The following is a 27,350-nucleotide window of genomic DNA, read 5'->3' as shown; positions in this document are numbered from 1 at the left end:
GGAACTTTGTCTTGTGGGAAGTGCAAAGCCTGCAAGTATATTGTAACTAATTTTGATTTTATTAATAATGTGAAATTCAGTACTAATAATTGTTTTTATTGTAATTCAATAGGTGTTGTTTATTCCCTACAATGTCCCTGCAATAAATTTTACATAGGAGAGACGAAAAGGGCATTCAAAATAAGGCTCTTGGAGCATGTTAGGGATATAAACAATGCGAATATGGATAGTCCTGTAGCTTTGCATTTTGCACAATTTCATAATAAATGTAGTGGAGGTTTAAGAGGCACCATATTAGAACAAATTTGTGTCTCTGTATATCATAATGTGAATGTGAAAACTCTTTTATTACAAAAAGAAGCTATGTACATTTTGAAATTTAAAACTATGTCTCCTTTTGGGCTAAATGAGGAGTTCAATTGGAAGGCATTATTCAATTAATGTGTGAGGTAATTGATTAATTGTATAATTATTTTATAGCTAGATGTATATATTGCTATGATGTTGTGAGTGTTTTATTCTCCTTGAAGGCTTTGGCCGAGACGTCAGAGAGATTTGAACTTTTAATAAATCTGTTGGTGGATACTGTGCTTGTTGTCCCTGTACAAACCCTGATTAATCACTACTAAATATCAACTATAAATGAAAAGCTTATTACAGGAAGAAACTTTCATTGTATTACTCTATTCAGTAACTGTTTAGAAAACTGAGTATATGTCTCTTAGCTACTGGAAAGTACTAAAGTAAGGATGATAACCTGATGCAACCAAAATGTATGATAACCACTAAACATGTATGTTATCTCCCTTAACAGTTAATAATTTCAAATTATGTTCTGTGTGTATTCTAGAAGATCTTAAACGTGTGTATCTATTGTTGAAAAAATGTCCATTTTGTAATATTTCACTGTATGTATACATGTGATGTATGTCTGAAGCTTTTCTCCCCAGGCCTCTGCTGAAAATGGACCCATATCAAGTCGGACTTTCCTGGTTAACAAATATAAAATAAAATAAATAACTAAACATAAAAATAAGCTAATTTTAAAATGTCTGCTTCCACCGTAACATGACAGAAGCAAAGTACAATGATAAGAAAACATCTAAAGAATGAATGAAAGAAAGAAGAAAAAGGCTGAGGACCTGGGTCTTACTGACTCCAAAGTTTCCCTGGCCAGAACTCTATCTGCCACCTTCAGTACTGGCAACAGTATGATCTTCTCCAATTTCAGGCTCCTCGTAAGGAGATGATCTAAATTCCTGACAGATGCCGAAAGAAGATCACAAATGGACATTCCTCAGAGAGAGAGAGAGAAAACTCTCTAGATTTTTGTTTTCCTGTCCTCCTTCAGAATCTTCCTGTAGGTCTGTTAGGTCCTTCAGCAGCACATCTAAAGTGAGCTGGTACAAAGCGATGAGGCCATTCTTGAAGGCTGAAATTTAAGTGGGTGTCATCCTATCTCCCGCTGTCTCCCAGTGGATTGAGCTGACCCAACTTCCCTTCTACAAACTTCTTCCTTGGTTCCGATTTCTGCACTAGTTGCCATGGAGACAATTTGTTGACTGGAGCCTGTAAAATTGGCACCGACTGGCTTGTTGGCTTTGGTGCCAACATTTTTGCATTCAACTCATTTGAGAATAAACCCCCTTGGAGTCAAAGGACTGTAGTGGACAGACTATCAATGCCCAATCTTTGGCACATCCTTGATTCTGATTCACTTAGTGCTGTTTTTGGTGTTTGAAGTGTCAGTTCCTGTTTTGATATCAGAGCTTTCCAGGTCTTTTTTCTCAATGAGCTGCCCCTCTCCTCATTGTCATTGACATTGACTTCATTGAGGACAGATGTGGCATCACTTTGGAGGTCTCTAGTGCTGACAGACTCATGATAGACTTTCGAGCATTATAGAGAGGAAGATTTCTCCATTATCATGGGAGTGTAGCGAAGCTATCTTGTTGAAGACTCCAACTCATGGCAGTCTTTCAGACTGTGCCTCATTGCTCTTGTCATCCTTTCCTGAAGGTTTCATCAAGCCTTCTGCTTAGGTTCAGGTAGATTCTTCTTGGGATTTAGATGCATCCCCACTGGAGTATCCCAGGAAATGGACATGCTAAATGAGGCATGTTAACTCCACCACAGAGTCGCTCACTTCAGACACTGATCTGGATGATAAGATGGGTTCCCCATAGTCCTTTCTCGAAGACATTAAATTTGATGAAATACTAGAAGATGCACTAGCAGGATATTGGCCCTTCGACCCCCACCCCCATGGACAAAAAAGTGTTAGGTGAATTAGTCAGGTCTGTCTTCTCTCCCTCCTGGATGATATGTCCTGCTTAACCACCTGATTGACGTGGTGACGGGGAGCAAGACAGGACCCAAATTCCACTAAAGTGATTTCCAGGAAGCCAAACAAAGTTCTTTGTATCCATAAGGACAGGCAACATTAGAGTAAGGTGACTTGGTGGTCTCTATTGTGATAGAGGCAGCCACCAGGAAGTAACTGCCTGAAGACATGGCAGATGTTCATCCTCTCAACAAAAAGTGTCGAACAGAATGGAAAAGCATGCTTGCTCCTCCACCACATTTGCCCCGAGAACATTAAATTGTATCACTCACATGAACCACTTCTAAAGAGACATAGCTGAACAGTCGTTAGAGTCTTTTAGAAAGTTGGACACTGCAGAGTGTAGAAAACAAGTTGAAGCATATGTGGCCACATTGTTAACAATTTCCAGTCTCTCCTTGAGTCTGCTACATAATGCATCTAATAGAGCATCCAGAGTAACGGGAGCTGGCTTAACTAGGAGACTTAATGCCTGCCTCTGCTTTTGTGATTTTGCAGACAGGAAATTCACCCCGGGGATCACGTCAGTCGCCCTACTAGACAGGGGTCCAGGGAAGTAAATATTGTGGGAAGAAATCTCCAGGGAATTGTTATGGCTAGGCTTGTATAGGCCCTAGGGCTGATAGGCTAGTACCAACCTATGAACTTAAAAATATTCTTTATAAATGCCCTCTACAGTGGATCTTCACTCTTTGCATCTAATGTCCAAGAGAAGTTGCAGAAGCATGAACAGGCATGTAAGACTGACTACTCTCAAAGTGTAGCTTGAGACTACCAGCTATTGTACAGTAAAAATTAGATGGGTCCCAAGTTGCTGTGATTTGATTCAGGAAGTCCCAGTGCCATCATTTTACTGTTCTTCTGACAGGGTGGGCGAAGTGAACCTTGCAACAGATGCCATCCCATAGCAGATGCAATCTGCAAAACCAGGGATTCAGCTGAACCTTTGTTAAGTAACAGTCTCAACAACCTTTAAGGCTTGATTGACTGCTCCCCTCTGCAGGCAGCTGGGAGTCAGTTATATGTTCACTCAGATGCATGAATGGCCCTCAAGCAAGACAAATGAGTGGGGAATAAAATATCTAGAGGCTACACTTTATCCTTTTTCTCCATTCCAGAGCAGGTCTTTGCCACTTCTAGACCTTACCCCCTGCTGTTCAGACCAGCAAAAAAAGAGATTGTTATTGTGCTAGAAAAAGGGAAGAGCGATCTAAGATGTCCCACCAGACCAGAAAGTGCGTAGGGGTCTATGCCAGATTCTTTATAGTTCTAAAGAAAACCATGGAGAGCAGGGCAACTCTAGATCTTAGTAGCCTAAATCATTAAGTCACAAAAGACCCAGTTTAGGATGTTCACAGTTCAAGTGATTTTCTTACTTCCATATCAGAATTGCCAGAGTTCAGGAGATTCCTTCACTTCCAGCAAGGAACCAGTCACTTGTCATATCACTGTCAATTCAAAGCACTTCCCTGTGTTCTTATCACAGGCCCACTGGGTGTTTTCTAAGTGCATGGCAGTAGTCACACCCCATCTGTGAGTCAGTGGGATCTGGGTTTCCCATATCTAGATGATTAGCTCCCAGATGCTAAATTAAAGGATTTTCTACTCTCTACCAAAGGCCATTAGTTTTAGCTTTGCCTGCCTTTGGGCATCTCTGTAAATGTAGAAAACCCACATCTTCAGCCTTCTTAGGCATTGCTTTTCACTGCATGCCATGTAGACACAACTTCTTGCATACTAAAATTAAGAATTGAAAAGCTCCTGACTCTAAGGAAAACCATATCCGGTGTGCAAGCTCATCAGTTTCTCCAGTCTCTTTAGTCCTGAAAGTTCTCGGTCTAATAGCATCATTTGTACTTCTAATTCCACACATTTTACATGAGGGTACTTCATTGGGATCTCCATGTATAGTGGTTCTTGCTGTTCAGCATAGTGAGCATTCCAGTTCATCTGTCTTCAGTCTGCAGACAGCACCTGACCTAGCGTTCATAATCTCCTGTGGTTCTCTAAGTGACCATTTGTCCTTCCTGCACAAATGGCAGCAGTAACCATGGGCACCTACTTTCTAGGGTAGGAGGACATTACAAGAGGAGAACTGTCCATGAAACATGCTGATGTTTATGTGAAGATTTAGAAGCCAGTCTTTACATCAGCACCCTGGATATGAGGCAGTTCTAGTGTTGCAGGCACTTCAAGACCACCTTCTTACAGGGGTAATTGCCATTCAGTCAGATAATATGTCAGTTGTATGGTCTAACAATAAACAGGGAGAAACCAGATCATATCTCCTTTGCAGAGAAGCCATGAGACTGTGGCAGTGAGCAGTAGCTTCTCACCACTTTCTGATCTCCGTACACATTTCGAGAAAGCCAGCTGCCTAGTGAATTGGCTCAGCAAATACATCCAAATACCTCAGGAGTGGTCTCTCAATTCTGCAGCAGTACAGCACATCTTCTGTTGCTAACACCAGCTTTGCTGCATTCTTTTTGCTTCCCCTTCCAATACCAAATGCTACTTTGCTCTGAAGATTCCAAAAGGACAGCCACTGAGGGATACTTTGGTCTGTAAGTGACATCATGTACTCCTCTATGCCTCTCCTCTACTCTACTTGATAAGCAGATTTCTGAAGAAAGTGTGTGCATGCAAAGCTACTGTGATATTCATTGCTCCATTCCGCCCCATACAAATATGGTTTATTTTGCTGATATCTCATAAATCAGCCATGGCTTCCTGGTCTGCAACTGGATCTGTTGTCCCACACATCCAGCAGGCCTCACCAGGGCATTTACTCCCCCAAACTAATCACATGGTTTCTTATTCCAGTAATGGCCTTTAATCCTGTCCTTTATCAGAGTGGAGAGCGAACACTTTACTGGTGGTAATAAAGTGTTTGTTTTTCAGGCTGGTGGTCTACATTGCTATTTTCTGCATATTTTATTATTTGCTATCGCGGATCTTTAGTTCCTGACCAGTTGGTGTTTGTTTTATACTTTATCAGAGTGGTTCATATGCTACTGGCTCCTCAGAAGGAATCTGCTTGCAAAATTTGCAAAAGCAAATGAAACTTTCTTCATATGGGGATGCAAAAAGGACTAGACCCCTTCTTGGCTCTGATTCTTTCACTTCTGCATTTTCTTTCATCATTGTTTCATGTTGCCTCCAGCTATTCTATAGTTAAAATTAATTTGGTAGTCATCTCATGTTTTCATACTGGATTTCCTTCCTACTCACTTTTTATATAAAGACTGCATAAAGCCTTTGTGAAAGAAATATTGTTATATTCTCCTGTCAGAACACCACTTTGGGACCTTAATTTTGTTCTCAAACCTTTACATGGGTTCACTTTGTGCCAACATCCTCTGCCTAATTAAAATACATTTCATGGAAAACACTATTTCTAGTGGCTTTCACATCAGTAAATAAGAATTTCAGAGTTACTAGTACTCTAGCCTGTACCTCTCTATTTTATTTTCTACAAGGAATAGGGTATCATTAAGAACCAATCATTCCAAAAATCACCTCTGGGTCCAACTTCAGCCAGACCCATCACCTTCTAGATTTCTGTCAAAACCACTCCAATAGGGGAGAATATCTTCTTCATACATTGAATGTCTGTAGACAATCGCATTTGTACTTTGACAGAACAATGTCAGTAAGAAAAGATTCCCAATATTTTATTTCCATTGCTCTCTCTAGATTACGATTCAAAGTCTCCAAAATAATACCGTCCAGAATGCTCTCAGAATGTATTACCTTTGCTTACAATTCAGAGATGAGCATTTACCATTGAAGCCTGAGGCACACACATCTAGGTTAGTGCCAGTTTCCACTTCCTTCTTCAAAAACTCATCAGTGGTTGACATTTGTGCAGCAGCAACTTGGTCTATATTTTATACCTTTTACAAACATTACAAAGTGGATATCATCTCAAGGTCTAGACCTTCTCTTGTAGCTACCGTCCTCAAGGGCATTCAGTCATGATTCTACCTGGAAAACTAGGTAGTTTGGGATTCTGTCCAACCAGTCAAATCAGATCGATGGGATTAAATCGGGAAGCAAAAATTGTGCACTTAACATAGTCCCGGATCCTTTTCATCCCTAGTCCTGCAGATTCAACAACCTACCAAAATGTCATTTATATTTGAAGGTACGTAGCAGACTTAGTTGAAACCTGACCTCTTCATTAAGTAATGAACTCTTAGTGCATGGTGATCATGGCCAAAAGAAGCAGCAAACTTGAACTGATGTAGGATTAGGGACACGTGCATTATGACAATTTGGAAGGAGCATGAGGTTTGAGCTCACACTAGAGCTGTCAAGTTGAAAACACGAGATGGCAATAATCCCTTCAGTCAAGTCAGATAGACTAGAGATGAAAAGCATGCTATGGTAAGTACATAACTGCTTTTGTTACTGCAGTTTCAGGTGTGCAGCACTAATGCTTATTTTTCTGTTTTTCTCTGCAGGCAAATTTTCCACTGATCTGAAGGCAGACACCATCCTTGCCAGCAAACCAGCCATCCAGCCTAAACCCTTGGTTGTTACTGCTGTACCTGTTCCTGCCACCTCCAGTCCAGCAAAGACAATCCTCCTCCAGTCAGTGCAACCAGGGGGCAACACAGTTAAGCCCCAACCGCTGCCTATCAAGCCTGCTATTTCAGGTACTACTGGTGTATTGGAATTGGTCTTCTCTTCTATGTGTATGTACAATGGATATAAAAAGTTTTACATACCTCTGTTAAAATGCCAGGTTTTTGTGATTTAAAAAAATGAGACCACAGTAAATCATTTCAAAACTTTTCCCACCTTTAATGTGACCTATAACCTATATAATTCAATTAAAAAACAAAAATAATGTTAGGGGAAAATATAAAAAATAAAAAAACTACAATAAGTTGGTTGCATAAGTGTGCACACCCGTAAACTAATACTTTATTGAAGCACCTTTTGATTTAATTACAGCATTCTATCTTCTTGGGTGCACACCTGCCATCAACTAAAGAGACTCTGATTAACCCCAAATAAAGTTCAGCTGTCCTAGTAGGATTTTCCTGACATGTACTCAGTTGCCTTCTACAGCAAAAGCCATGGTTTGCAGAGAGCTTATAAAGCATCAAAGGGATTTCATTGTTCAAAGGTATCGGTCAGGAGAAGGGTACAAAAAATATCCACAGCATTGGATATACCATGGAACACAGTGAAGACAGTCATCAAAAAGTGGAGAAAATATGGGACAACAATGACATTGCAAAGAACTGGACATCCCTCCAAAATTGATGAAAAGACAAGACAAAAATTGGTCAAGGAGGCAGCCAAGAGACCTACAGCAACACTGAAGGAGATGCAGGAATTTCTGGCAAGTACTGGTTGTGTACTATATGTGATAACAATCTCCCATATTCTCCATATGTCTGGGCTATGGTGTAGGATTGCAAGACGGAAGTCTTTTTTTTTTTCACAAAAACATCCAGGCCCGGGTAAAATTTGCAAAAAAATACATAAAGTTTCCCTGCATGTGGGGAAATGTGTTATGGTCTGATGAGACCAAGGGTGAACTTATGGTCTGATGAGACCAAGGGTGAACTTATGGTCTGATGAGACCAAGGGTGAACTTATGGTCTGATGAGACCAAGGGTGAACTTATGGTCTGATGAGACCAAGGGTGAACTTATGGTCTGATGAGACCAAGGGTGAACTTATGGTCTGATGAGACCAAGGGTGAACTTATGGTCTGATGAGACCAAGGGTGAACTTATGGTCTGATGAGACCAAGGGTGAACTTATGGTCTGATGAGACCAAGGGTGAACTTATGGTCTGATGAGACCAAGGGTGAACTTTTTGGCCACAATACCAAAAGGTACTTTTGGTGTCAAAACAACACTTCACATCACCAGATGAACACCATCCCCATGGGGAAGCATGGTGGTGACAGTATCATGCTTTGGGGTTGCTTTTCTTCAGCTGGAACTGGGGCTTTAGTCAAGGTGGAGGGAATTATTAATAGTTCCAAATACCAGTCACTTTTGGCCCAAAACCTTCAGGCGTCTGCTAGAAAGCTGAAGATGAAGAGGAATTTCACCTTTCAGCACGATAATAACCCCAAGAATACATCCAAATCAACAAAAGAATGGCTTCACCAGAAGAAAATTAAAGTTTTGAAATGGCTCAGCCACTGCCCAGACCTAAATCCAATAGAAAATCTGTGGGGTGACCTGAGGGGCTGTGCACAAGAGATGCCCTCTCAGTCTGACAGATTTGGAGCACTTCTGCAAGGAAGAGTGGGCAAATATTGCCAAGTCAAGATGTGCCCTGCTGATAGACTCCTACCAAAGAAGATTGAATGCTGTAATTAAATCAAAAGGTGCTTCAACAAACTATTAGTTTAAGGATGTGGACACTTATGCAACCAGCTTATTGTACGTTTTTTACTTTTTATATTTTTCCCCTAACAGATTTTTGTTTTTCAATTGAATTGTACAGGTTGTAGATCACATTAAAGGTGGAAAACGTTTTGAAATTATTTATTGCGGTCTCGTTTTTTTATATCACAAAAGCCTGGTATTTTAACGGGTGTGTAAACTTTTTATATCCACTGTATTTTCTTTGAGGAAATTTGTTTTTGAGGAAACCACTAGAGGGACTTGCTGTTCCTTCGTTGAAGGTTGTGCATTAGGCCTGGCAAGCCAGCGCGTAAAACTCTACTGCCAATCACTAGCGGACTGGAGTTCCGCTGTGGCGACCCCTAACCGGGAAAAGCCGAAAGACACAAACAAACTAGAGGGACTTGCTGTTTTTCTCTGGCAGGTTCATGTTTGCATCTTTCTATTCCCTTTGCCTTCTGCTGAGTTGTAGTTGTTTTCATGCATATTCTTTCTCTGACCTCACGCCATTTATCACTGCTTTTGAGGAAGCCATTGTATTGAACTTTCAGTGATATGGATGTCTGTCTGCTGAAAGCAAAGCAGGGATTATAACTCGTATTTCATGGACTGCTGAAAATAGAATTTTCTGCTGTCCAGCTGGGCAATATTCATAACAGTGATCTGTGGTCATAAAATTCTTAACTGCTGCCTATGTAATGAGGGCCCAGTCCCCTTACTCCTATTACTACCAGTATGCTTGCCTTGATGTGCGAAGCTGAATGTTTCAGAAATGTAGACCAGAATAAGATGGGAGTTTTTCTGCTAAAATAGTGCATAGGCAGTGCTTTAAATCTAGTTTCTTTCTGGATTAGGGCTTTCCATTTGTTGCACTTGTATAAAGAGCAACCCTTAAAGAAAATGTAATAAAGGATTCATTTAATCAAAAGTAATAACACTATACCAAGATGGTGGCTTGCCCTAGTTTGAAGATGTTGAACAGAACATCATGTTATTAACTGTTGACTGCTTTGTGTTTTGGTAGATTGCAGCCATCTGATGCCATGGATCCCAAGGCTGCCACACTGTGTAACAGCTGATCCCCAGAATTCCATATAGCTGGCCTGCAGCAATAAGTGGCTTTGACAATTGTGGTTTATATAAGATTTTATAGTCTCAGGCAGACATTTCTTCCTTCATTTTTCTTCCTTTTCAACTCCTTGTAGTTCACTGGATTTACAAATTCTAAAGGAAAACAAAGCTAGTCACCAGAGGTTTCAAAAGATGCTAAAGTCTTGGGAGGCGGAGGTCCAGAGGGGCATGTATGATATGAATAGGACAGATTTACTTTTTTCTTGTACTGCTGTGATAAAAGATGCGATAAGTGTTGAGTAGCTGCATATATGGCCAACTGTATTTGCATTAGTAGTTCCACATTAAAATAATCATTGAAACTGTTGTCTGTCGTCACCCTGTTCCAAGTGTGAATAGGACATAAACTTTCTCCTGAATGCACAGCCTTGGAGTGTGCCATTCATAAAGACTGCTGCTGTGCTAAAAACCTGAATGAGTAAATGAAAAAGGACAGAAGTTTTAACAAGCTATGTTAAGCTCTGGCTTGTGTGTGTATTTAAGAATTGCAACACTTACTTCATAGTGATGAACAACAGTTGAAATTGCTATATGGCATGGACTCAATGGTTTGTCTGTTTCTGGGCATAGTCCAGGCCGTAGTCCAGACAGACTAGTGTACACGTTATATTGTGAAAGTGGTTATAGTGAAGATAGGTTGACCACTCCCAAATTCAGAGTAAAAAGTATACAGTGAGCTGTCAGCACTATAGTCAGAAATAGACTAAAAGCAGCGTCCATGCTTCCACTTCTTCTGGTACATTCTATCTTGTTGAAGAGAGCAAATGCTGGTTTCTGACTTTGGTTAAAAGAACACACACACACACATATACGTGTGTGTGTGTGTGTGTGTGTGTATATATATATATATATATATATACATACATACATACATACATACACACACACACGCACACTTTGCTACTTAAGTCTGCATTATGAGTTTTCAGTCCAACTAGTACTCTTAACTGTAGAAAACGATATTTAAATAAAATGCAAATTGACATGTAAACATTTTGGGTTGTAGGAAAGTACAGTTGTGAAGGTAAACTTACTGTAACAGTAGATGTTGAAAAGATCCCTGCTGCAGTAGACTAAGCTGTGTGTGTTATATCCTGCAAAGCTTCAGGGCTGGCTATAATAACAGGTTTGGGTGCCGAAACCTTCAGAACTTTCATGCCAGCTGAGAGAGGGAGGCTGAGCCCTGAGAAGACATTGATAGGAATAACAAAAAAAAAAAAAAAATGCCCGCACAGTGGCATAAAAACCACCAAAAATAAGGGGATGGAGGGAGAGAGAGAGAGTGGCTACTGCAGCAGTGATCATTTAAACATCTACTGCTATGGTAAATTTATTTATACAACTATACTTTATTCTTCATGTACTGATCACTGCTGCAGTAGCCTAAGCTGGAGGGGTAGAGTACCATAGCTTATAATAACCGAGAGGTAGAAGAAGGGTCCAGCAGCCCCTGGAGAATGGCCCTAGCAAAACTTGACTTAGACCTGGAGGAGGAGTCTGGCTTGTTGTGCTTTTAAAAGTATGTACAGAGAACCAAGTTGCTGCTTCTAGAACATGTATAGAATTCAACCCTTTCCAAAATGTCATAGGTGAAGCTAAGGCCCTGGTAGAATGCGTCTTGACTCTTCCTAGAATAGTTTTGTTGCAGTGGAATAACAAAAAGTAATAGCCTGAGATATCTGAACAACTATTCAGAAGTTCCGAAAGATTTTGTAATTTCAAGATACCGAATTTCCCCGAAAATAAGACCGGGTCTTATATTCTGTCCTCCGCCGAAATACACATTAGGGCTTATTTTCAGGGGATGCCTCATTTACCTGCACCATCCAACAATCTACCTTTATTCATTTATTCATGTCCAAAGTGTCTATGGTAACTGGCTGTTTTGTTGCAAGAGTGGAGAGCTAGAGACCTGGATTCAGGGTATTTGATTCTCCATCAACTGATTTCTCTTCTCACATATCCCAGAAATGGAATCTGAAAAGGTAATGGCTGCTGGTGCTGGGACCATACCTCAGCTGTCCAGATTTTCATAGAATGTCCAGACTTTTGCTATGTTTCTCATACAGTTGTGGTTTTCTGGCAAACCATTGGCAGCTGAAATATGAAAATAACATATATTTGAGCTTCAGACTTCATGCCTTCAGAAAAGCCATGCTAATGGAAAATATGTTCATTCTATCAACTTTCTAAGTTTGTAAGAGTAATATGTAAAAAAGTCCCTATTTTGGGGGCTTTGACCCCCAGTTGTTTATGGCTTTGTCCAGATTTCTTGCTTTAAGAAGTTCTGAGGTATGAAAAAGACTTCAGATACTCCTGTATCTTTGTCATGTGGAGTCTTGCCAGAGGTATCATAAGAATCACTGATGCCATGAGACTCAGAATCCTGGGGTATTCCCTCCCTTGTGTACTAAGAGGACCCCAGCAGCCACAGAAAACACTGCTAGCTTCCAGTCCATAGTGGCTGTATGTGCAACAACTGAGGGAATTTGGGGGAAAAAACATGGGATAGATCTAAATATAGAGCCTCCTGTGGAAGAAGAGCTCTTTGAACTGAGGTTCTCTTGGAACCCCAGACTGGATAGGAGATCTCTCACCAAAGAGAGATTCCTAACAGCTTGTAAAAGAGTCTGCAATAGATAAGCGAGTCATCTAAATATGAGGGAAAAGTGGATACTCTGTAGCTTGCTGTGTGCTATAACTGGAGGTAGACACGTTGTGAGCAGTTTTGGGGCAGTGGATGATCCAAAGGGTAAGGCAGAGAATGGATAATGTGATCCAGATGCATAAAACCTTAAGAAACAACTGAAGCCATAATGGATAGAAATGTAATGATAAGCATCTTTAAAATCTAAGGTTACCAAAAAAATCTCAAATGGGGAAGAAGAGGTAAGAGATTGTGTTGTGAAAGCATTTTGGACTTGGGCACTATCACAGACTGGTTTAAGAAAAAAGGTCCATAACTGATCTCCAGGCATTTTCTTTCTTTGGCAGAAGCATTCTTGAAAGAAAACCTCTTGCCCACTGGGAAAGAGGAACTGTTTCTATTACCCCCCTGTTAAAGCATATGCTGTAGGACAGGAGGGAACAGAAGGGTTTGGTCTGGCAGATGTGGAATAATTCCCTGCAAAGGAGGAATCACTTCCACTGCCATCTGTACCCCTGCTGAATCAGTATCACAACCCATTTGTCCGAAACAGCCTGTTGCTAAAGAGAGAAATGGAGATTCAGACGTTCTGTTGGGGATAAGAGACTGCCGGGGGGAGGGGAGGCGACCCCTTACATTGACATAGGTTGGTACTAGGCTGTTGGCCGTAGGGCCTATACAAGCCTAGCCATAACAATTCCCTGGCTATTTCTTCCCACACTATTTACTTCCCTGGACCCCTGTCTAGCAGGGGCTTAATACTAGGCTAACTGCCCTCATGGGCCAGTTAGGCCCATGGCCTAGCCAATTACCCCATGTGAACATTCTGAATTATTTGACTGTCCTTTGATGTTCTTCGTGTTTCACTGTTGCAGTCATAACTGTAGGGTGTTCCTGCCGGCAGGCAGCCCGAGGTCGGCCAGAATCCCAAAGTCTGGGTCCGGCGTCGGCTGTACAAGCTAGTACCCTGACGTCAGTACGCTCTGGTACATAGCCATCAGCCGACGCCATCTTCTCCAGTCTTTCTTGCCGTGCGGTGGAAAGCAGCTCGCAAGTCGTTGGTTGGCGATTTTCGAACAGCGTATTTTGTTGTTGTCGGTCCGAAGTTCTACTTCTCTTCTCAAAGCTAAGTACCCCGTTGGGGAATCTTTTTCTTGTTCCTCCGATGTCAGAAAAAGTTAATAATTGTATAACGTGTGGGAAACAAATACCTCATAAAGATTTCCACTCTTACTGTCTACCTTGCTTAGGCCCTGACCGCAACGTTTCTTGTTGTCGGTTCTGTGACAGGTTCAATTCTCGTACTATCAAGCGCAGGTACGACTGGGCTCTAAATTATTTTGGCAGACGCTTCAATTATAGAATGTCGTCGGACACTACCAGAATTCAAAAGAAGCGCAAAGACAAAGACAGGCCTCCGAGGTCCAAACAGGACTCGTTGCAGCTGGAGCCAGCGTCCGGTTCGGCTGTCGTCAGTGAGGTGCTTTTGCAGCCCCTGTCGTCCGCCACTTCTAACCGATAGCTGATACGGACTCCTATGGGGAGCCATCAAGGCGTACTATTTTAACTGCTGCAGGACCTTCGGACGTCGCTCCCTCAGATGGGTCCGGAACCGCTGTGCAGGTACCGGCTTCTGAGGGGGTTTTCAGGGCTACTCACATCACCATTTCAAAGGCAAAGGCAAAGACAAAGACTCCTGTTAAGTCTAAAGTTCCTGCTCAAGCTACTTCTGAATCTACTCCCAGGACACAGAAGCAATTATTAAAGATGGCTGAAGATTTACTTACAATGATTAGGGGTTCTCACCCCCCACCTGAGAAAAGGCCTCGACAGGATGTTCCTCTGGATTCCTCTGACCAGGCTTCTGTATCTTCTGTCTCTTCCTCTGATCAGGAATATTCTTTTCCTCCTTATGAGGATTCGGATGCTGAGGACTCCTTGCCCTCTGCCTCTCCGCCTGAAGATTTCTCTTTTGGGGAAACCTTACATGAGATGAGGGAACATTTTCATTGGGAAGGTCAGGAGTATTCTGCTTCCAAGAAGAGGCTTAGAGAATTCCTTCTTCTTCCTCAGCATAGGCCTTTAGCTATCCCTCCTGTTCTTGACATTGTGGATGATGCTTTTTCTGAGGCTAATTTGAATCCTGATTCCATGCCTCCTGCTCCTTCTAAGCCTGACAGATTTTATAGGGTTCCTGACTCTCATTTATTCTTATTTAAGAACCCTTCTGCGGATCCTGAAACTATTTCTCAGGGCTCTAAGGCTGCTAAGGTTGCTACTTCTAAAAATCCTATTCCCTCTGAGAAGGATTCTCGTGCTTTAGACAGGTGGGGAAAAAAGGTATATACTTCTGCTACCCTGTCTGTAAGGGCTTTAAATTGCCAGTTTCATATGTTTAAGTATCAGCAATTTCTTTTGTCTGTTTTAAAGCAAAAGCTTGCTTCCCTTCCTGCATGTGCAGAGGATAAGGAACTTCAGGATGTATTGCATGCAACTGAACAAGTGAATAAACATAGTTTGCATTGTCCAAAACAGTCATTGCATTGTGGTTTTGATGCTTTGGATGCTTGTTGCAGGGCTGCAGCCTCTGGTACTGTTATCAGGAGACATGCTTGGCTTCGTGAACAAAGTTTACCTGAACAGGTTAAGGCTAAGTTATTAGATGCTCCTGTTCAACATGATGTTCTTTTTGGATCTAAGGCTGAGGAAGTTATTAAAAAGATGGAAGAAAAGGCAAAATCTATGCAAACTGTAAAAGATTTCTTGCAAGTTCAGCCTCCTAGATTTTCCAGGAATTGGCCCTCTAAAAATTGGTCCTTTCCCACGTCTGACAGGCCTCAAAGGGGAAGATATAGACACTCCAGAGGTCGTGGGCAAGCTCAGGCCTCTTACAGATCTAGACAATGGACTGCTTCTTCACCTAGAAGGGGAGAAGACAGGTCCCAATCTCAAAGAAAGCAAACTCAATGACTCTCTCGGTTGGGCTACAGGACCCCTCCACCTGGATGCCCCTCTCGGAGGAAAACTGTCTCTTTTTTACAGAAATTGGACTCATATTACCCAGGACAGATGGGTATTGGACGTGATTTTAAAAGGCTACAAATTCCACTTTCATACTCTGCCAAGGGCTTACGGTTGGCCAGATCTGCCAAAACATCAATGGTCAGAGGCCTTAAGTCAAGTGGATGCTCTTCTGGCCATGAGAGCCATAGAGCCTGTTCCACTCTCAGAGATGGGAAAAGGTTTTTATTCAAGACTGTTTCTGGTTCCAAGAAAACAAAGCTCATGGAGACCTATTCTGGACCTTTCTGTGTTAAACACCTTTTTGGAAATTCCAAAATTCAAGATGCTTACTCTGCAGCAACTAATTCCAATGCTCTCTCAGGATGCCTGGATGGTGACATTGGACTTAAAGGAAGCCTACTTACACATTCCCATCAGACAGGAACGCAGGAAATTCCTCAGATTCAAGGCAGGTTCGAGACACTTTCAATTCTCTGTACTGCCCTTTGGTTTATCTACTGCGCCCAGAGTCTTTACCAAGTGCCTGGCACCAGTAGTGGCTTATTGCAGACTTCAGGGGATTCAGATTTACCCCTATTTGGACGACTGCCTTATTCAGGCAGACAGCAAGGATCTTCTACTTCAACATCTGGAACTTGTTCAGCGTCTTCTTCTCTTACTGGGATTCTCAGTGAACACAAAAAAGTCACATTTGATCCCTTCTCAACAAATGGTATTCTTGGGAGCCCTGTTAAATACAACCTTACAAAGGGCCTTCCTCACTCCAGAAAAACAAACACAGCTGGCTTCAATTTTCAACACCTTGGCAACGCTATCTCAGCTCACTGCAAGGAAATTCCTGCCGGCACTGGGCTACATGGCTTTTTGCATTCTGTTGATTCCAAATGCAAGGCTTCATATGAGAAAGCTTCAATGGTATCTGAAAAGTGTATGGTCACAGCATTACCACGATCTGGACATTCTGATTCCTCTGATCCCCTGCCTCCAGAAGGAGTTCCTCTGGTGGTCCAGGGTATGTGCTTTAAACGAAGAAAAGCCTTTTCGTCTACCTCAACCTTCTCAAATCATAACCATGGACGCCTTGGATTATGCTTGGGGAGCACACTTTCTAGACAGTTGCCAGCAGGGAACCTGGACAAAGGACCATCTTCACTGGCACATCAATCTGAAGGAAATGTTGGCAGTTCAAAATGCTCTTCTAGCCTTCAAGAACTTTTTGCAACCAGGGCCTCTGCTAATTCACACAGACAACACCACAGTCATGTGGTACATAAACAAGCAGGGGGGTTCTCATTCGTACCCCCTTTGCAGACTAGCTATGGCTTTATGGGACACAGCTCTAAATCTGAATCTACATCTCCAGGCTCAGTTCATTCCAGGAGAACAGAATCTCTTAGCAGACAGCCTGAGCAGAAACATTTCAGATCCTCACGAATGGATGCTAGACACCAACTTATTCAACAGGATTACTGCAGTTTGGGGATGTCCCCAGATAGATCTGTTTGCATCCCACCTCAATCATCAGCTGCCTCGCTTTTGCACCAGGTCCTTCCACAAAACAGCTTGGAAAGTGGATGCCCTGTCCTTCAGCTGGAGAAGCCTTTCGGTATATGCCTTCCCTCCTCTTCCTCTACTACCTCGGGTATTACTGAAGATAAAACAGGACAAGCCCAAGTTCCTTATCTTGATTGCTCCAAATTGGCCTCGACAGTTTTGGTATCCAACTTTAAAGCACCTGTTCTTGGAGCCTCCTTGGATTCTCCCTCTGAACCCTTCCCTTCTGTCCCAGCATCAGGGTCAGTTACTACATTCCAATCTTAAGACCCTTTGCCTGGCAGCTTGGCTCTTCAAAGGAATTTGATTTCTTCTAGTCTTCCCAAACAAGTTTTGGATGTTCTTCTGGAAGCTAGACGGCCTAGCACTAGGAAATCCTATGCCTCTAAATGGAAGAGGTTTTGTATTTGGATGCAGGACCGAGGCTTGGACCCTCTGGTGCCTGATCTCTCTTCTATTTTGCTTTACCTTTCGGATCTTTTGTCTAAAGGACTTTCTTTTTCTTCCATTAAGATTCATGCTTCGGCTATTTCTGCTCATTTCAGTTCTGATCCTCCTGTTTTTTCTCATCCTTTGGTGAGACAATTCTTGAGAGGGGCTAAGAATTTGCGGCCTCCCAGGACCCCTCCTGTTCCTGCTTGGGATCTTAATTATGTTTTAGAAAAACTTACTTTGCCTCCTTTTGAGCCTGCTGCATCTTCAGATATTAAGATTTTATCTTGGAAGACAGTTCTTTTGTTAGCATTGACTTCTGCCAGAAGGGTCTCAGAGTTGCAAGCTCTCATGGCTGTGGAACCTTACCTTATTTTCCACCAGGACAGAGTATCCTTGAGGACCAATCCTACTTTCATGCCTAAGGTGATTTCGAAAGTGGCTCTAAATCAGACAATTCACCTTCCTACTTTCTTTCCTAATCCTCAAAATAAAGGGGAAAGGATTTTGCATTCATTGGATGTGCACAGACAGTTACGATTTTACCTGGACAAGACTAAAGAGTTCAGAAAATCTAATCAATTGTTTGTTTCTTTTGCCTCCAGTTCTCTTGGAAAACCTATTGCAAAACAAACTATTTCCAAATGGATTGCTTATGGAATCAGATTTTGTTACACTCATCATGGGAAACAGTTTCCAGGTACTGTGAGAAGTCATTCTACTAGAGCAGCTGCCACTTCTACAGCTTTTCTCAGAGGAGTTCCTACCAAGGATATCTTGGAAGCTGCCACTTGGGAGTTCTGTGCATACTTTTTCCAAGCACTACAATCTCCCTCTGTATTCTAAGACCAGGGCAGGCTTTGCCTCTGCTGTTTTGCAGGGTCTTCTTGCTGCCCCTTCTTCTGTCTAAGCCTCCTCCCTTTTTCACTGCTTTGGGATTCCACCCTACAGTTATGACTGCAACAGTGAAACACGAAGAACATAGTACAGTTGTGTACACCTACCATAAATGTAGATGTTCGAGTGTCTTCACTGTTGCAGTCGGTGTTTCCCTCCCTCCTATCCCCTCTTTTACTCTTTTGTGGTGTATTTGTGTTTCCTTGTTGGATTCATTTTTGATTTATTGGGGTCTTCTGACATCTAGGGCAAGAAAGGCTGGAGAAGATGGCGTCTGCTGAGGGCTATGTACCAGAGCGTACTGACGTCAGGTACTAGCTTGTACAGCCGACACCGGACCCAGACTTTGGGATTCTGGCCGACCTCTGGCTGCCTGCCGGCAGGAACACCCTACAGTTATGACTGCAACAGTGAAGACACTCGAACATCTACATTTATGGTAGGTGTACACAACTGTACTTTCTGTGGATTCATGCTTTCTTTTAGGGAATTTCCCCACCATTGTTTTTTTTTTAATGCCTGCTTCCCAGCAATTTGCAGAAACTGTTTTGTTTCTTGCCACAGCTAAACAAGGGAGCAAAAAAAACTCTTGGAAAATTTAAAGAAATAAAAAAATCTGAAAAATTCCCTTTATTAACTTAACCCTCTCATCACATTTTTATAACCTCTGCAGCAGTGTGACCAGAATCTCTATCCAAGGGTGAATTTAAAATACTATTTTAAAACAGTGTAAGAAACTTCTCTGTGGAAGATTTTCAGTCCATATATTTCTAGTTAATCACTGTATATTAATCAGATCAGGCAATAGTAGTAGAAGTAGCGAACGTAAACTCGTCAGTGCTGTTAGTGTTGCTGGCCTTCCAAGATGCTTTCCCTTTGGGGATGATTGCAATTCAGATGAACAGTATGTCAGTAGTTTGGTACATCAACAAACAAGGAGGGACCTGATCTTAGCCCTTGTGTCAAAAAGCCCTCAGAGTATGGCAGTAGGCGATCTCCTCTAACCGCTTTCTTATAGCAACGCATATTTCTGGGAAGTCCAGTGTGATAGCAGACAAACTGAGCAGTTGCATTCTGCTACATTAGAAAGTGGTCACTCATCAAGAAAGTGACAAGGATGATACTTCATCAGTGGGGTCAGCCTTGCTGCGATCTTTTTGCTTCTGCCTTAAACAACAAATGCAGCAACTACTTTGCCCTAATCCCACCACAGGGGGAATCACCAAGGGATGCACCACTTCATGATTGGACCCCAGTCTACTGTACGCCTATCCGCCAATCCCGCTAATTCTGAAATTCTTACAGAAAACTACCATGCTGAAGAGCAAAGTCATTCTCACTGCACCTTATTAGCCTCAACAGATTTGATTCCCTTCCTTTGGCTTTACTTACTTCACAAACCTTGGATTCTGGATCCAACTCCAGACCTCTTATCTCATCTGACAGTATGATCCATTCAAACATGTCAAGCCTCAAGCTGAAGGCCAGGCTTCTCCAGTTCCATTGATAGCCAGACAGCCTATGCTTTCTTCTCCTGTCCAGCATATATTTTTATCTCCCTACAAACCTTGAATGGGTAAACTGTATTCCAATAAGTGGAAAAGATTTGTGTACTGGGCTCATCAAGATCATATTGAGCCTTTAGCTCCTATTCATGATACACTTGAGTTTTTGGCCCTATGTTTTAAAGAAGGAGCTAGATGTTCTTTATGTTTCACTGTTGCAGTCATCACACTTGGGTTATCCTGCCATGGGTAGCTCTCAGTCGGCCCGAATACCAGGCTTAGTATTTCTGCATTGGTTGCTGTTGCTTCAAGAATGATGTCAGGTCGTCAGAGGTATAAAAACAGGCAGCCAATGCCATTACACCGGTCTTTCTTGCCAAGGAGCCTGAAGCAGAAGCAGTTCGCACGAGTGCCGGTCGGCCGCTACCTGAGTTCCAAAATTGAATCATCCTGAAATCTTCAAAAGCTAAGTACCCCGTTGGGGATCATTTTTTCTTGTTCTAACCAATGTCAGAAAAAGTTAACAATTGTCTTGCCTGTGGAAAGCAAATACCACACCGAGATTTCCATTCTTACTGTGCCACCTGTTTAGGCCCAGACCACGACGTACCTCGCTGTCGGTTTTGTGCCTTGTTCAACACCCGAACTATTCGTCGTCGGGCCCTTATTGTAGCTAAATACTTTAGTTCTCGATCTCCGTATTCTGAATTGGCTTCAGTAAGCCATCCGACTACTGATCTTCCAAAAAAACATAAGTATAAAGACAGAGACAGATGACACAGGTCCAAAACCGCCGCCGCTTCTGTTAAGCTAGTCGCCAGTTCGCCGTTACTCAGTGAGGTGCATTTGCAGCCCCTGATGCCCGCTTGGGAGGCTGGTATGCAGCGAGACTCTTCTTTGACTATGGAACCTGCGGATTTCTCTACCTTGGATGGGTCTGGAGCCTCTGTGCAGGCACCGGCTTCTGAGGAAGTTCTTTGCACTACCGATATTCAACTTAAACCAACGACTTCTTTTGTGTCTTCAGTTCTGACTAAAACTACCGAGTTTCTAAGGCCAAAAGTACGAGCTACGCCTAAAATACTAATGACCCAAACTCATACGCCTGCTTCCTTGCCACAATCTCAGATGCTTAAAATGGCAGAAGACCTGATCATGCTGATTAGGGGAAGCCAGCTTTCCTCTGCTGAAAGGAAAAGAGACTTGTCCCCTGCATCTTTATCTGACCAAAAGTCCGATGACTGAGGTTTCAGAATATGAGGACATGCCTTTATCTGCCTATGAGGATTCAGATGCAGAGGAATCAATTCCTTCTGCCTCCCCTGCGGAGGATATTTCTTTTGGTGAAACCTTACATGCTTTGAGAGAGCATTTTCATTGGGAATGCCAGGATTATCCTTAGTCCAAAAAGAGACTCAGGGAATTTTTAGATTTACCACAGCACAGACCCTTAGCTATCCCTCCTGTTCTGGATGTTGTGGATGATTTCTTTATGGAATCCAGTTTAACTCCTGACACTTTACCCCCTGCTCCAAGGAAATCTGATAGGTACTACAGAGTCCCTGACTCTCACAAATGTCTCTTCAGAAATCCTACTGCTGACCCAGAGGTCATCACCCAGGGACCTAAAGGAATAAAAGCAACTACAGCTAAGAATCCCACCCCCTCAGACAGGGATTCCCGAGGTTTAGTCAGATGGGATAAAAAAGTATACACCTCTGCAACTCTCGCCATTGGAGCATTGAATTGTCAGTTCCACATGCTGAAATACTAGCAACATACTGTGGAATTTCTTAAGCAAAATTGATCTACCTTTCCTGACTGTGCAGAAAATAAAGAATTACAGGAGCTTATCCATTCTGCAAGTCAAGTCATCAAGCATACCCTGCAATATGGGTTTGATGCCCTAGAAGCATCTTGCAGGACAGCAGTCACAGGTTCTGTACTTAGAAGGCATGCCTGGCTTAAGGAGCAGACCTTGCCAGACCATGTCAAATCAAAATTATTGGATGCTCCTCTGAACAAGGCAATCTGTTTGGCACTAAAGCAGAAGAGGTTTTAAAAAACATGGAAGAAAAGGCTAAGTCTGTACAGACAGTCAAATATTTTTTGCAGGTGCAACCTCCAAGATTCAGTAGGCATTGCCCCTCAAAACATTGGTCCTTTCCAGCCCCCTCAAGGCCAACTCAAACTAGACCCAGGGGAAACAAACCTCCCCGATTACAGTCTCAGTGTATGCAGACATGTAAGCAATGGAGTACCTCCACTTCTAAAGCAGGGAGTGCCAAGCCATCCCCTTACGGAAAGAATTCACAATGACTTCTCAACTCCACTCCTCACCTCTGCCCAATTGCTTGTGCCCCTAGGAGGAAAACATGCCCAACATGCAAAAAACTGGGCCTCCATCACCAATGACCGATGGGTCCTCAACATAGTATCCCAAGGGTACAAATTTTATTTCCACAGGCTGCCAACCCCAAAAGGGTTCCCAGACCTTCCTCCAAACCAATGGGCAGAGGCACAAAAACAAGTTCAGTCCCTGCTCTCCAAAAGGGAAATTCAGCCTGATGTTCATCGTGTTTCACTGTTGCAGTCATTACACTCGGGTTATCCTGCTGGCAGGCGACCCGCAGTCGGCCTGAATTCCAAAGTCCTGGTCCGGCGTCAGTTGCTGTTGCCTCTTCCCTGACGTCAGTGCGCCAGGAGTATATAAGATGCAGCCGACGCCATTTTCTGCCATCTTTCTTGCCACGCGGTGCCCGAAGCAAAAGCAGTTCGCAAGTGCTGGTCGGCCGACTCCTGAGATTTTCGAAATTGAATTTCAGAACCGAAGTCTTCAATAAAGCTAAGTACCCCGTTGGGGAAACTTTTTCTTGCTCCAGACCGATGTTAGTAAAAGTTAACAATTGTATTTCTTGTGGGAAGCAAATACCTCATAAGGATTTTCACTCTTACTGTATTCCTTGCCTAGGCCGTGATCACGACGTTGCTAGTTGTCAGTTTTGTGCTAGATTCAACCAATGCACTATTAAGCGTCAGTTTGATTTTGCTTTACATTACTTTGGCCTAAGGTTTAACTACATAATGCCGTCAGAACAACCGACGACCGGAATTCATAAAAAACGCAAAGACAAAGAAAAGGACAGGCATCCGAGGTCCAAAACCAACGACGAAGCCTCTTCTAGGCCAGTCGCCAGTTCACCAGGTCTCAGTGAGGCGCTTTTGCAGCCCCTGACACCCGCTACCTCAGAGCCACAGGCTGCCTCCGACTCCCACGTAGAGACAACTAGGCCTCTGGAAACTCAAGGTATTGGGCCTACGGAAACTATTCCCTCAGATGGGTCCGGAGCCGCTGAGCAGGCATCGGCTTCTGAGGGTGTCTTCAGACCTACACAGCTTACTATCAAGTCCACTTCAGCAGCCAAGGCAAAGTCCAAAACACCATTAAAGACAAAGAAACAAGTACAGCATTCTCCTGGACAGTCATCCATGCCAAAGAAACAGATGCTCAAAATAGCCGAGTACCTAATTACTTTGATCAGGGGTTCCCATCCCCCTCCTGATAAAAGGCCTAGGCAAGACACTGACTATGACTCCTCTGTCCAGGTTTCTGTTTCCTATGATTCCTCTTCAGAACAGGGATATTCTCTTCCTCCCTATGAGGACTCTGATGCTGAAGAATCTATCCCTTCAGCCTCTCCTCCTGAGGATTACTCTTTTGGGGAAACCTTGCACACCATGAGGGAGCATTTCCATTGGGAAAGCCAGGATTATTCAGAATCCAAGAAAAGGCTCAGAGACTTTCTTTTACTGCCTCAGCACAGGCCCCTTGCTATCCCCCCTGTACTAGATATTGTTGATGATGTTTTTTTCTGAATCCAGTTTGTCTCCTGATTCTTTACCCCCTGCACCAGTCAAGCCAGACATGTAGTACAGGGTCCCAGACTCTCATAAATTTCTTTATAAAAACCCTGCTGCTGACCCAGAAACAATTTCTCAGGGTCCCAAAGGGGTCAATGCTTCCACTGCAAAAAACCCCGATTCCTCTGATAGGGATTCTAGAGCACTGGATAGATGGGGGAAAAAAGTTTACACTTCTGCTACTTTAGCTGTAAGGGTTTTAAACTGCCTGTTTCACATGCTTAAATATCAACAATACCTAACGTCTTTGCTAAAACAGAAAATGCTTTCAAGCTCAGAATGTCCTGACAATAAGGAAATGCAGGATTTAGTGCATGCAGCTGAACAAGTGGGAGCTGAACAAGTGGGAAAGCACACTTTGCAATGTGGTTTTGATTCATTAGAGGCTTCTTGCAGAGCCGCAGTTACAGGTTCTGTCATTCGAAGGCATGCATGGTTAAAAGAACAAAGTTTACCTGATCATGTTAAAGCAAAATTATTGTTTGCTCCATTACAGCATGACACTTTGTTTGGTGCTAAGGCAGAAGAGGTGTTAAAGAAAATGGAGGATAAAGCAAAATCAGTGCAGACAGTAAAGGATTTCTTACAGGTTCAGCCACCTAGATTTAGCAGGAACTGGCCTTCTAAAAATTGGTCCTTTCCTGTGTCAGGCAGGCCACAAAGAGGCAGATACAGATGCCCAAGAGGCAGATCTCAGCCCCAAGGCTCATACAGACCTAAACAATGGGGTGCTTCAGCCCCCAAAGGCATAGAAGACAAATCACAACCTTATAGGAAACCGTCCCAATGACTTCCCTCTACAAACGCCAAGCACTTACCTTTTGGCAGCACCCTTAGGGGGAAAACTAGCACTTTTTTCACAAAATTGGCATGTGATCACCCAGGACAAATGGGTACAGAATATTGTTTCTCAGGGTTACAGGTTCCACTTTCACACCCTACCAAGGTCAAATGGTATGCCAGACCTGCCACAAAATCAATGGGCAGAGACACAAAAACAAATTTCTGCTCTCATGGACATGAGAGATATTCAAAAAGTACCACAGCAAGAACAGGGGCAAGGTTTTTACTCAAGACTTTTCTTGGTACCCAGAAAGGACAAAGCCTGGAGACCAATACTGGCCCTGTCAATTCTAAATACTTTCCTGGATGCTCCAAAATTCAAAATGTTGACACTGCAGCAACTTCTACCCATGCTGGGCAAGAAGGCTTGGCTAATTACTTTGGACCTCAAAGAGGCATACCTGTATGTCCCAATCAGACAATCTTGCAGAAGATACCTCAGATTCATAGCTGGCTCAATGCATTACCAATTCTCTGCACTGCCCTTTGGCTTATTCACTGCACCCAGGGTCTTCACGAAATGCCTGGCACCAGTAATTACATTTTGCAGACAAAAAGGAATTCAAATATACCTCTACTTGGACGACTGCCTTATTCAAGCAGAGAGCAAGGACATTCTACTAAAGCATCTGGCGTTTGTAAAAAGATTACTAATTTGCCTTGGGTACACAGTAAATGAAAATAAATCAAAACTAGTGCCCTCTTAAGAGATAATATTCCTGGGTGCAAGCTTAAATACAACTGCCCAGATGGCTTATCTCACGCCAGACAAGCAAAGGCAACTGACTCATTACTTTCAAATGATGGCAACAAAGACCCAGCTACCTGCAAGAAAAATTCTGCAGGCTTTGGGCTTCATGACATCCTGCATCCTGCTAATTCCGTATGCAAGACTGCATATGAGGAAGCTACAATGGTATCTAAAAAGTGTTTGGACTCAACATTGCCACAACCTGGAAACAATAATAACTCTTATTCCCTGCCTGCAACAGGAGTTTCGATGGCGGGCACTGGCCTGTCACCACAACAAGGGACAGCCTTTCACTTTATCCACAGCCAAGCAGACACTAACAGCAGATGCATTGGATTATGCCTGAGGGGCACACATGGCAGGAAGATGTATTTCAGGGCACGTGGCCCGCAGACCAAATGCATCTTCACATCAATCAAAAAGAGATGCTAGCAATACAGAATGCCCTGACAGTCTTCAAGGATCTACTACATCCAGGACAACTATTACTAAAGACGGACAATACTACAGTTATGTAGTACATAAACAAGCAAGGGGGCACACATTCCTACCCCCTCTGCAGGCAATACATGACTTTGTGGAACACAGCACTGACCTATCAAGTACATCTGCAGGCACAATTCCTTCCAGGAAAGAAAAATACTCTGGCAGACGAACTAAGCAGAAACCTCATGTACCCTCACGTGTGGAAACTAAATCCACAGGTCTTCAGCATGATAACAAGGAAATGGGGATGTCCGGACATAGATCTTTTGCCTCCCCTCACAACTGCCAACTACAGAGATTCTGTACAAGGACGTATCACTCACAAGCATGGAAAGTGGATGCTCTATCATTCAGCTGGAAAACCCTGACAGTTTACGCCTTTCCACCACTGCGTCTCCTTCCCAAGGTGCTCCTAAAAGTCAGACAAAAGAAGCCAAAAATTATTCTGATTGCCCCAGACTGGCCATGCCAGCACTGGTACCCAATCCTAAAGATCTTATCTCAAGGCCCAGCCTGGACTTTACCTCAAATTCCTCATCTTCTGACTCAACAAAACAATCAGATCCTGCACAGCCAACTCAGAACCTTAAATTTGGCTGCATGGCAGATAATATAGCCACTCAGAACACACCTCTCTCTAAAGCTGTTATAGATGTAATTTTGGAAGCCAGGAGGCCCAGCACCAGGAAATCTTATGCAGAAAAATGGAAAAGATTCTGTGCTTGGAACCAGGCACAAGGAGTTGAACCACTTGTTTAAATATTCCTCAGATTTTACAATACCTAACTGAGATGCTGGACAAAGGCCTATCCTTCTCATCAGTTAAGATCCATGTCTCTGCCATTTCAGCTCATTACAATACGGAACTTCCTATTTTTTCTCATCCACTGCTAAGACAGTACCTCAGAGGGGCAAAAAACATAAGACCCCCCAAAGAGAGCACCGATACCTACATGGGACCTCAACTTTGTCTAAGAAAAGCTCACACTGCCTCCTTTTGAGCCAGCCAATACAGCGGATATAAAATTCTTATCATGGAAAACTGCTCTGCTTGTAGCAATAACTTCAGCAAGAAGAGTCTCAGAGTTACAGGCATTAGTGGCAGTGGAACCTTTTATCATTTTTCATCCGTACAGGGTTTCACTAAGGACAAACCCAACATTTATGCCAAAGGTAGTGTCCAGTTTGGCTCTTAATCAAACCGTTCATTTGCCAACATTTTATCCAAATCCCCAGAATAAAGGGGAGAGATTTCTGCACTCTTTGGACATACACAGGCAGCTACGCTTCTACTTCGACAAAAAAAAAGCTTTCAGAAAAACTGAGCAACTGTTTGTAGCATATGCTGTAGGATCACAAGGAAAGGCTATCTCAAAGCAAACTATTTCAAAATGGATAGGACACTATATTCGTTTCTGCTATGCACAGCATGGC

The 27,350-nt window shown here is 42.8% G+C and overlaps 1 protein-coding gene across 1 annotated transcript in view; it reads left to right on the top strand.

Annotated features, from left to right (window-relative positions):
• Nucleotides 1-27,350, top strand: part of LOC122811369 (cyclic AMP-dependent transcription factor ATF-6 beta-like) — a 1,192,927-nt gene that overhangs the window by 379,687 nt on the left and 785,890 nt on the right. Inside the window, exon 6 of the mRNA XM_044083167.1 lies at nt 6,811-7,005. Coding sequence (XP_043939102.1) covers nt 6,811-7,005 — 195 coding nt within the window. The remainder of the gene's footprint in view (nt 1-6,810; nt 7,006-27,350) is intronic.

This window comes from Protopterus annectens, chromosome 9.part0 (assembly GCF_019279795.1).
Source record: "Protopterus annectens isolate FY-2018-M chromosome 9.part0, PAN1.0, whole genome shotgun sequence".
NCBI lineage: Eukaryota > Metazoa > Chordata > Ceratodontiformes > Protopteridae > Protopterus > Protopterus annectens.
Note: the sequence above shows the minus strand (reverse complement) of the source record. Positions and strands in the feature narration are given on the sequence as shown.